The following is an 11849-nucleotide window of genomic DNA, read 5'->3' on the forward strand; positions in this document are numbered from 1 at the left end:
AAGGTCCACACAGTTTATTATATTCAGTGTCAGAACTGTTTTTAACTCTTGTTACCAACTGGGGGTTTTATTTTTCTAACTTTTGACAATGCCTGACCTCATGTTCCCTCCTGATTAAGGCTCCATACCAGATATTGGATAGTGATAGTATCCTCACTGCATTTTATAGCTTTACAAGTTGAAGCTGAGNACAATATGGGTCCTTGAGCACACCACTACCTCTTTTCTCAAGTAAAAACTCTAACCATAAGTGTATGAGGAGTTTTATGGGGCCCTCAGAAACTTGGGGCCCCAGGCAACCAACTAGTTTTGCCTAATGGTAAGTCCCCCCCTGGTGATAGTATCCTCACTGCATTTTATGGCTTTACAAGTTGAAGCTGAGGTGAGTAAAGTTACCTGTATTCTTTACAAGTTGAAGCTGAGGTGAGTAAAGTTACCTGTATTGCCATTATCTGTGTTATTTCTCATTTTATTAGTTTATCCAAATGAACTTTTACGGTGGATCAAGTTGTAACAAGTGTTGTTCCCTGATAAAAGTTAAACCCATAGACTGTATAAAATAAGGTTAAACCCAGTGCTATATCACAATCATAATGTGCTGGGTTAACTATTAATAAATTAGATAAGATATACTGCATGTTAAACCTGACACATCCATCTCCCACACTGCACTCTGAAGGAGAACATTGGTAGATTTAGCCGCACATCACTATGAGCAGCTTCGGGCAGATCCTAAAGGAGGTTGGGGAGTTTGGTTTGTTTCAGAAACAGTTACTGGCCGCATTATGCATCTGTGGCGTGTTTTGTGGTTTCGATATAATTAGCCAGGTGTTTACAGGAATGAGCTTTCCACATCACTGTAACACTGACTGGATCTTGGAGCGTGGGCCCAACCTGACAGATGAAAGACAAAAAAATCTCACTATCCCAGTAAACGAGGATGGAAGTTTTGAAAGCTGTAAAATGTTCACACCTGTGGATTTGGATTTGGAGACCATTGAAGCATATGGGATTAACACTACAACAGGATGTACAGATGGATGGGACTATGAGGCATCTGTAGGCACTTCCAGCATTGTGACAGAGGTAGGCAAGCAACCACACCAGGGTCCCTACTAGACTCAAACCCATAGGGTCCAAATTGTTGCTCACATGGGTGCCTGATTATGTTTTAAAGTGCTGTGTTCTATTAATAGTTTTACCTAAGAAAAAAACGAGTAGTAGTTTTAATGAAGTCATTTCCACTGCCGCATGCCACTGCTAGAGTTAAAAGATGTGGCAAATAAACTCCAACTATCTGTGTCAGTAAACAAATGAACATCGGGCGTGAGAGTCCTGAGAGACGAAAGTCGCTTTATTTGTTGTAGATCTTAACGACAATTTTCTGAAAGAACAGAGCCGGCATGCCTAATTGCACAATGCAAATCATCATCAAATCTTGCCTTTTTAGCGTGTAAGTTGTAAGATTTGAGGTGGTGGTTGTTGTTTCCTGTAGCGAAGGGGATTTTGAAATGGTAACATGGAGACTGTGGAAGGACAGGGGAATGCCAGCCGAAATCAGTGCCCCAATGGCAGGCTCATAGCCACAGTCTACATTCGATGAGTCAGACTAACACAAGTGCAAATAAGACACTTTGGCACTGTGAGGAAAGGCTCAGCTCTGTTTGTCTGCCTCCTGCACTGCTCTGTGTTGTCAGTGTGCTCCAATCAATTGATCATCTGCAAGCTCAGCAACGGGTTGGAACTGAAACAACTCAATGGGCGGTCCAAAAATGTGTAAGTTATTGAAATTGTAAAATTATCATTGGTATAGGCTGCTTAAATACCTCAGATCACCTGATTGTGGGGACTGTATCATGATAAGTTTAATTTTTCAAAGAGAAAAATAGGGCAGCAACACCATAACTTTACTCCCCCTTCATTGCTTAGATGCCTATGGTTCTTCAGTTCCTTGTATTGAGACTGTAATTCCTTGCTATGGCCCTCCTCTCTTTCTTTGATTGATTAATTTCCTTTCTCCTCCTCTCACAGTCCTTTTCTCTTTTCAGTTTGATCTGGTTTGTGACAAGAGTGGTTTTATTGAGGCCTCACAGTCAGTCTACATGGCAGGTTATCTGGTTGGAGCACTGGTATTTGGGGCAATTTCGGACAGGTGAGGATCAATAACACATGCACTTCCACCTTCTCTCCATTGTACGCTCACTGGCCACTTTGTTAGCTACACCTGTACAACTGCGCCAGTGAGCGGCAGTTCTCTGAACAAAAATGCCTTGTTGATGCCAGAGGTCAGAGGAGAATGGCCAGACTGGTTCAAGATGATAGAAAGGCAACAGTACCTCAAATAACCATTCGTCACAATCAAGGCAGAAGACCATCTCTGAATGAACAACACGTCGAACCTTGAAGCAGATGGGCTACAGCAGCAGAAGACCACAGGGTGCCGCTCCTGTCTGCTGAGAACAGGAAACCAAGGCTCCAGTTCACACAGGCTGTGCCACTCCTGTCAGCTAACAACAGGAAACTGAGGCTACAATTCACACAGGCTCACCAAAACTGGACAACAGAAGAGTGGAAAACTTTGCCTGGTCTGATGAGTCTGGATTTCTGCTGCCACATTCAGATGGTAGGGTCAGAATTTGGTGTAAACAACATGAAAGCATGGATCCATCCTGCCTTGTATCAACGGTTCAGGCTGCTGCTGCTGGTGGTGTAATGGTGTGGGGGATATTTTCTTGGCACACTTTGGGCCCCTTAGTACCAACTGAGCATGGTTTAAACACCACAGCCTACCTGAGTATTGTTGCTGACCGTGTCCACCCCTTTATGACCACAGTGTACCCATCTTCTGATGGCTACTTCCAGCAGGATAACGCACCATGTCACAAAGCTCAAATCATCTCAAACTGGTTTCTTGAACATGACAATGAGTTCACTGTACTCCAATGGCCTCCACAGTCACCAGATCTCAATCCAATAGAGCACCTTTGGGATGTGGTGGAACGGGAGATTCTCATCATGGATGTGCAGCCGACAAATCTGCAGCAACTGCGCAATGCTATCATGTCAATATGAATCAAAATCTCTGAGGAATGTTTCCAGCACCTTGTTGAATCTATGACATGAAGAATTAAGATAAGGCAATTCTGAAGGCCAAAGGGGTCCAACCAAGTACTAGCAAGGTGTACTTAATAAAGTGGAGGTGAGTATATGTGATAGTTCTAATTCTTGCGAAGGCTTGGACATACTTTCCACACTGAACGTTCATGGACAGCTGCAATCACGTGGACGCACATGCTGTTCTATTCATAGTACAATTGAGGGTCCATGTCAGCTCCAAGTGGCAACCTCCAAGGCTGAAAATGAAGCCAATATGAAATGAAGCCAAAAACTGCACTTCATGAAATGACCACTTGAGGCTGGCTCCAAAACAAAGTAAATCCTAATAGACACCTATGTTACAATGCCCAACTTTACAGCAGAAATAAACATATTTACAGCCTGGTTCAAAAATGTTTTTTTATTAAGGCCCAAAGTTATGCATATTTAAGGGTGGGGGGCCTGAGTGACAGGCTGTCTGTGATGCGTCACTACAGGATGTCAGTCAGATACACCCCTCACTCCTCCACAGCTTTGTCCAAATACAGTCACTTCTAGCTCCAAAGAACCAAGATGACAAAGGCCAAAATGCTGAGGGGCCATGCACTGGGGTTACCAGTGTGTTGGGCTAGCAACCAAGCTGCTGTAATTGACGAATTTGGGGTGAGAATGCATTGCATCATCAACTTAAGGAAAGGTCTCCTCAGAGTCTAAATAAAAGACTGTGATATCAAGATGTTTTACATTTAAGAAAAGGTCAGTGAAAGACACCTTTGCAAGTGCAAAGAATTGTTGTGTCTTGACACCTAAAACAGACACCTACAGTAGATGCAAAAACAGTTAACTCTGTGGACATCTACTCAAACTGTTCAGTGACAAGCAAACAGTTAATGATAAACAGTATATAGATTCACCTTGTGCCATTTAAAACAAAACAAATGCTCTTTCTCCTCTGTTTGCAGATTTGGGCGACGCTGTGCAATCCTACTCGACCTCTTTGTCGTACTGTTGTTTGGTGTGAGTGCTGCTTTCTCACCAAACATCTACGTTTACATGGTTTTCAAATTTTTCTGTGGGACTTCAGGAGGTGTCCTTATGATGAACATATCTGTGATGGGTAGGTACACCGTTGGTATGTGAGTAAAGACCCTTAGAATGTGTGTAGAATTAGAAAGTAGAAGTACAGCAGTGGTGGTGGGGTAGGGGTGGGGGTTGCTGAAATGCTAAAATCACCTTGGTCCATCTGTCACAGAAACCTCGTCAAATTAAAGGTTATCACGAACCTGTTGCTCATCTGCATTGAGAGTATAGAACTGGCTGTCTTTCACTGAAATAAAATAACACAAATATGTGTATTATCATCTGGTTTACAGGGGTGGAGTGGACTGACCCATCAAAGGCTGCTCTTTGTGCAGTGGTCATGTTCATATTCTTTCCTGTTGGACTGCTTTTATTGTCTGGCATTGCATTTTTAATCCGCAACTGGAGGATCCTGCAGCTGGTACTCTTCAGTCCTATTGTCCTCCTCCTGGGAATGTTGTATTGGTGAGTAGCCTCTCAGAACGTAATAAAAACGGGGAGGTATTGATCATAACATCTAAATAATACCTTGTATTTTTGAACTTGTGTTCCACTAGGTTTCTTCCGGAGTCAGCTCGCTGGCTGATGACCCACGGCAGGAAGGAGGAGGCACAGAAGGAGCTCCGGAGGGCAGCCAGGGTTAACGGGAGGATGGTCCCAGAGCATTTGTTAGAAAAGGTGAGCTGCATCAAACACACTTTGATTTCTGCCAAAATATAACAAACCTTCTTGTCATATGTGAACATTTTCTGAAATTTAACTTTTACTTGTTTAGCTGGAGATGGAGGGAACATTGGAAAGAAGAAACATGTTGGACATCTTCCGAATATCGTATTTGAGAAAACGTACTTTAATTATGGGCTACAACTGGTGCGTCTTCTTTAATTAAGATTATTGGTAATGCCATTGTCTTTGTCAGTCGATCATTATACATGAGATAGTGTTTTGCGATGATATGCAATAGCTACAGTGTTAATAATTCACATTTGTCACAGTGATCCTGTTTATAAGTAGTAGGGTAACTGAACACATCTCTGATTCTCCACCTCTGGTATAGGTTCTCAACAAGTCTTCTGTATTACGGACTGAGCCTGAATGTTGGCAGTTTCGGCCTGAATATCTACCTCACGCAGTTCATCTTCGGTGCTGTGGAAATTCCTGCACACCTGAGCGTTTTGATTCTAATTCAGCATTTTGGAAGAAGAATAAGTCAGTCATGCTTCCTGTTGTTTGGAGGTGCTGCTTGCCTCGCGGTCCTTGCTATCTCAAAGGGTATCTACAAGCCTCAGACATGTTGCTAACACTTTCTATGAAGACCACATGTATAATGCATTCTAAGGACATTCATTGTGCATTTTAATGCATTTATAATGCTCTATGACTGCGCTCATAAACACACATGATGCTTCCTGATGCACTACATCAACAGTTATAAAAATTATAGATGTCTTATGGATACTCTTGACTAGTTATAAACTATAGATTGACTGATGGGGCTTTTAATGCATTATGAACACAGGTACTCTATACTATACACCTCATTAATAGGCTATATGCTATAGCTGGCTGGCTAGCTAACCATTCATTTCAAACAAGGCTGCTTGTAAGCTAACGTTAGCTACTGGAATAATAGCAACAGCCCACAAGCTAACCATACATTTCAACTTAAGATTTCTTGCTTTAGTCATATAAGTGGTTACACAACGGAATTTTTGAAGCTAGCCGGCTTCAGCTGAAACATACAGTTAGCTCGTACGCTACTAGCAAACATTCCAATAGCTAACTTTTGCTCATAAGTAGCCCCTGCAGTGGTTAGCTTGCTAGCTATAGCATATAGCACACCTCCTGGGGATTTTGGAGGCTGCTACAATTTCTGTCCACTTCTTTCATTCTCCACTCTCTCACTCCACAACTTCGCTTTCTCCTCCTGCAGCCCTCAAAATCCCCTGTAAGTATGCTGTAGCCAGCAAGCTAACCACCATAGAGGCTATTTGCAAACTAATGTAGGCGACTGGAAGGTTTGCTATTAGCTAAGTCCTTACCTTATGTTTCAACTAAAGATTGTTACTGTAACTTAAAAAATCACATTATGCAACCACTTGTGGTTGTGTGTGAAGCTAGGAATCTTAAACTGAAATTCTGGGTTTGCTTGTAGGCTAATTGCAAACATAAAAGTAGCTAACGTTAGCTTACAATTAGACTAATGGATTGATGGGGACAGTGGTTAGCTAGCTAGCTAAAGCATATAGCATACTTGTCAGGGATTTCAGAGGCTGCAGCAATTTCTGTCCATTTTTTTTCTTGTTGAAGCTAATAATCTTGCAACTAGAGATCCTGCAAGATCCCCAGTCTTTGCAAAATCTTTTTCACCGAAAGCTCTCTGACTCATGACACACTGTCAAATTACTCTAGTGTGCAATAGACATTAATCAGTTATGATGCATCATGGATTCTTTTAAATACATGAAAATGCATCACACGTAGCACCAGTAATGAAACATTATGTTGAAGCATGCATTATTATAGACACATCAATATGTACTTCACTTTACTTAAAGATACTCTTACCTTTCTTGCATTTCACACAGTAGCACTGAGAAAAAATTTGAACATCCACAACTCCCGCCTCCCTCCAAAGTCCCATCACCCTCCTCCTGCAACTCCACCTCCCTCCAAAGGCCTACTCCCCCCTCCTCCATTACGTCCTCATTAAGTCTATGATAGACATAGGCGTTGGCAAGGTAACGTTAGATACACGGAAGAGGAGCTTGAATGTAACATTACAACCAAGACAGTCAAATGCGGGTCCATGTCATTGGTCCGACATCCCATTAGTCCGACGGTCCGCGGTGCTGAACGGCTCCCGGCGGGCGTATTTCTGCCTTGATGGTGCGCTGCAACCGGCTCTGGGTCAGCTGGGAAAGGCTTGAGGCGAAGCAGGCTCACACCATGATCTTTTCCTAACCCTAACCAAGTGGTTTTTGTGCCTAAAACTAACCAGACCTTAACCACAAGGCGTCATGATGATTTCAGAATGGACTTCGGAACAATGGGTTTAATATGGTTGGAACAATGGGATGTCAGACCAATGGGCTGTCGGACCAATGGGCAGTTCCCGTCAAATGCAACCCCGGAGTTTTAAAAACTCAATGTGAGTCAGTAGCCATGTTTCCATCAGCCTGTTTAGATGCGCATCTAGATGTATCGCATCAGAAAATTATGATGGAAACGCCAAAATTCGAATTAAAATCCCCTGATTCGCACAAACTAAAATACGCTCGCTTTAGCCGGGTTTTGGTTGATTCGAAAAAATGTTGATTCGCAAAATGGGGGATGGAAACAGTTATGTTCGAATTAAGTCTGACGTAGCGCACCTCTCTCCATTGTGATATCCACACTCCGGGTCGGAAAGGCAGTAATGCATTTACAAGCTGGTTGCCAACCGCCAGAAAATGTAGAAGAAGAAGACTGCGAGACTTCTGCGGAAAACTTGCGTGAGTTCGTAGTTTTCACCAAAGTCTGTATATTTAATGGAAACGCACAGGAATTGTATTTCTTTTAATGCGCATTTCCCAATGATTCGAATCACTTTTATCCAAAAGGCTATAGTAGGCTAACTGTTAGCAACTGAATGCTGTGTTGTCATATAACGTTATAGCCTATGTTACATTAGAGGCAAACTAAAAATGCCTGTCCATGTTGTTACGCGAGCGATTACATCAGTCAGAGGCCTCCACGTGGGGACGACAGACAGGACGCTCAGCCAATCATTGCATTCGGTCCAAATGCAATGATTGGTTGGAGTTTTCTTACAACCATATGAGAATGGTACAATTATGAGTTTTTATTTCTGGTGGAATTCACTTACATTTTAGTGTGCCATCAGCTTATTAATAGCATTTTAATCGAAACAAAGAAAAGCGTAAAATTTCCAAAAAGATAAGTGTCCACTGCATGGACTGTTACACTGTGAGTCCTTACTACAGGGTATTGTTGAGGTGTGTACAGGTGAGTAATTATAGGTGTTCATAATGCATTGCAATTAGTCAACCTCTACTTCATAACTGGTCAAGAGTATCCATAAGACACTTATAATTCATTATGACTGTTGATGTAGTGCACCAGCAAGCATCATGTGTGTTTATGAGTGCAGTCATAGAGCATTATAAAGGCATTGTAATTCACTATAAATGCCCTCATAACGCATTAATGATGTGGTCTTCAAAAAAAAGTGTTACCGATATGTATTTATAATCTGAAAATATTTGTGATAAAAGTTTCAATTTATCTGACAGGTACAGCACATGCTTTTCTCATGCATTATTTACCCATCAGATCTTCCTGTGGTGGTAACAATCATAGCCGTACTGGGGAAATTTGCTGCTACTGCCTGTTTCAGCACAGCCTATGTTTACACTGCAGAGTTATACCCAACCATTTTAAGGTAATGCCACTTTTTCTGCTCCTCGTGTTTATTACACAAAAAATCTTGGTGACTCTTTGATCTGTTTGCATATTGATATCATTGCCTTATTTGCCTGATATTGCTCCTTCCTCCCCTGTGTCTAGCCCACATATTTGTCTGGTATAGGTACACAAGTATTCTACTGGTATCTCATGTTTACATAATAATTAAAGATTAATCTATAAAGTTGCCAAAATCATCTTAATCAGTGTTTAATTCCTGATGAGTCCATTGTGCGTTCTTTCAGGCAGAATGGTGTAGGTGTAAACTCCATGTGTGCTCGTATGGCGGGCATCCTCGCTCCACTGATCAGGCTGCTGGACGTCTACCATCACACCATCCCCATGCTGATATACGGCATCGTCCCCATTGCTGCTGCAGGTTTCTGTTTGCTACTGCCTGAAACCCTCAATGTTGAACTGCAGGACCACGCTGAACTCAAGTGAGCTGAGTAAAAATGCTGGATTTGTCATAAATCTACACATACAAAATATACCAACTGTATTTATTAATCATTATTTTTTCTTTTTTTAAATTTAGAAAACCAGCGAATGGACCTACTGCGAACAGTTACAGTGCTGAACAAATTATTGACGAGAACAAACTTTAATTTGTACCGAAATTATAATTTTTTTTTTTCCCCCTCATGTATAATCAGATATATGAACTGTCTACCAACTACACAGATTACACTACAATTTTTGTTGTTTTTAATTATAGTTTGGGATGCAGAAATCAAACTAATCATAATTATTAAGTGTCAAACATTATTTATTTTAATGTCATGATCTGTTAAAGATTCATTTTAGTGCATTTCATAGCTGGAAGTTTATTAGAAATTGATTTATTCTCAAAAATGACCGATTAATTGGCCACTCAGCGGCTTAGGCAGCAAATGTTGTATGAAAATGAAAATGAAAATGAAATGAAATTGTGATTCACTGAAATACACATGGGGATGGAGCATCTTTGCTCCATTATTAACGGTACTCCCAAAAAATGTCAGTGAACAGGACACACGGCCTAACTGAGCAGCATATGTGTGCCATGGAACCTCTTAATTTTGTTGCCCATGTTAACAGTCACACAGCCCGTGTGAGCAGTGCGGCTCATCGAGCATGTTGCCTATTTTTCCACGTGACACATGCGGCTGTTTAAAATGAATGTAAATGATGCTTATAATGAAATGGAAAACAGGGAATGTGGTATGTTTTGTACAGTTTTGTAACATTACATATCAGTAACTAAAGGAAAACAATAAAATCTATAAGGAATTTAAATGTTGTACATGTCATGTATTAATAATCACCAAAATGTTGGACACTGCCCCTCTGTCCATAGTTCCTAATGGCTGGCCTGATCTACTGTGTATCATGGGATGTCAGTTAAAGTAAAACACATAACTTGCAGACGCAGCAGCTCAGGTTAAGCAAAGTTTACGGGTCATGATCATAACAGGTTTCGGCACCGTGCAGACAGTCACTACAGGCAAACAGGTCCAAAAGGGCATGCTTGACTTTACGTTTATTGCTGTGTGTTTGAACCTACATGTGTGTAGCTGGTAATTTTCTGCATGCACGTATGCTGCTGAACATGTGATCCTTTTTTTCCTGCACTGTAAAGCTCTTTGTATGAACAGGGTTGTAGTACAGCTGCTACATAAATGAAGCTAAATTTACCAAGGCTAAGTTATTATCACTTTGTTTGTTGAAAGTTTTGCCACTGGTGAAAAGTTTATATATAATAGATTTAAGAGACACCTAAAAATATTAACACCATAACTACTTTTATTACTAGTTTATTATTGTGATTCAGAAGAGACTACTTTATAAGAAAGCTTGATTTCACATTTTAATGCTTTGTCCTGATAGTAGGCTGTATCTTAAAAGCCATTACCTCAGATAGAATTGCTAATTAATGCTTTTAAGAAATAAAAAGCTGGTAAAAGACATAAATCAAGCTTATATAGTAATTATTAAATATTTCCCTTGTGCTTGTGTAGTCAATCAGTAAGTGTAATTTATAAAGACATCATACTTTTTTTTAGTTTTTCAGGAGAAATAGTGTGTTTATTATCCACTGTGTGGAAACGGGGATTCTTTAATGTCACCTGAATTAAAACTATTAAACATCGATTTTTTTTTGGCTCTCTCCAGTCTGTTTAAGATGTATATTGCTTCTACAGAAGTTTTAGAAAAACTGATAATTGAATTTTGGATTAAATTTTTGCATGTGTGCATATTTTAAAATCATTTGTTTAATTGATCTCGATTAGTGCTGTCAGGATTTAGCTTGAAACACATTTTGTTCTCTGACTTTCAACTGGGCCTCAATTTGTCCTTACCCCTGTTTTAGGCTCCATAACAGATATGTTAGTGATGATGGTCTCTGTGCATTTTATAAGTACATAAGTGAAGTGATGTATTGTCATTTTCTGTGCTACTGCTTATTTCATTACTTTACCCATACTACCTTTTACAGCCAACTGTACTAAGAGATAACAGCTATACATCCAGCGCTGTATCACACTCATGTAATGTACTGGGTTAAATATTAATAAGTAAGATGGGGTATATTAGCCTGTGCATTGACTGATAGCACATGGAGCATGGCACAACCATTTCCCACACTGCACTCTCATGAGGAACCTCTATCAATTTAGCTACATGTCAATATGAGCAGCTTCTGAGGAACCTCTATCAATTTAGCTACATGTCAATATGAGCAGCTTCGGGCAGATCCTAAAGGAGGTCGGGGAGTTTGGTTTGTTTCAGAAACGGTTATTGGCTGCATTATGCATCCCCAGCATATTTGCTGCTTTTGATGTGATCGGTCAGGTTTTTGCAGGAGTGAGCTTTCCACATCACTGTAACACTGACTGGATCTTGGAGCGTGGGCCAAACCTGACAGATGAGAGACGAAGAAATCTCACCATCCCAGTGAACAAGGATGGGAAGTATGAAAGCTGTAAAATGTTCACACCTGTGGATTTGAATTTGGAAACTATTGAAGCATATGGGATTAACACTACAACAGGATGCACAGATGGATGGGACTATGAGACACCCGTAGGTGCTTCAAGCATTATGTCAGAGGTAAGCAAGCTAACAGCTAAGGGCCCCTAGTAGACTCAAGACCCTCAGTCTCTCAGCTCTGTGTATTAGGACTGTAATTCCTTGCCATGCCCCTGCTCTCTGTTTTTGATCTG

At 40.8% G+C, this 11849-nt stretch overlaps 1 protein-coding gene across 1 annotated transcript; it reads left to right on the forward strand.

Annotated features, from left to right (window-relative positions):
• Positions 1–711: 711 nt before the first annotated feature.
• Positions 712–9680, forward strand: LOC126397443 (solute carrier family 22 member 13-like). The gene is made up of 10 exons (XM_050056264.1): positions 712–1086; positions 2049–2152; positions 4059–4213; positions 4470–4641; positions 4734–4854; positions 4952–5046; positions 5234–5448; positions 8512–8620; positions 8889–9083; positions 9182–9680. Exons 1-10 carry the CDS (start codon positions 712–714, stop codon positions 9249–9251), a joined length of 1611 nt encoding a protein of 536 aa, XP_049912221.1. The 3' UTR covers positions 9252–9680.
• Positions 9681–11849: the final 2169 nt, after the last annotated feature.

The sequence above is a fragment of the Epinephelus moara genome, chromosome 11, assembly GCF_006386435.1.
Source record: "Epinephelus moara isolate mb chromosome 11, YSFRI_EMoa_1.0, whole genome shotgun sequence".
In the NCBI taxonomy this organism is placed as follows: Eukaryota; Metazoa; Chordata; class Actinopteri; order Perciformes; family Serranidae; genus Epinephelus; species Epinephelus moara.

Bases quoted from the DNA above. Each gene is read 5' to 3' on its own strand.
- LOC126397443 (XM_050056264.1), top strand. From the start codon at position 712: ATGAGCAGCTTCGGGCAGATCCTAAAGGAGGTTGGGGAGTTTGGTTTG. The intron at 4,214-4,469 runs GTAGGTACACCG...TCTGGTTTACAG, and splicing joins GATGAACATATCTGTGATGG to GGGTGGAGTGGACTGACCCA. The intron at 8,621-8,888 runs GTAATGCCACTT...GCGTTCTTTCAG, and splicing joins TTATACCCAACCATTTTAAG to GCAGAATGGTGTAGGTGTAA.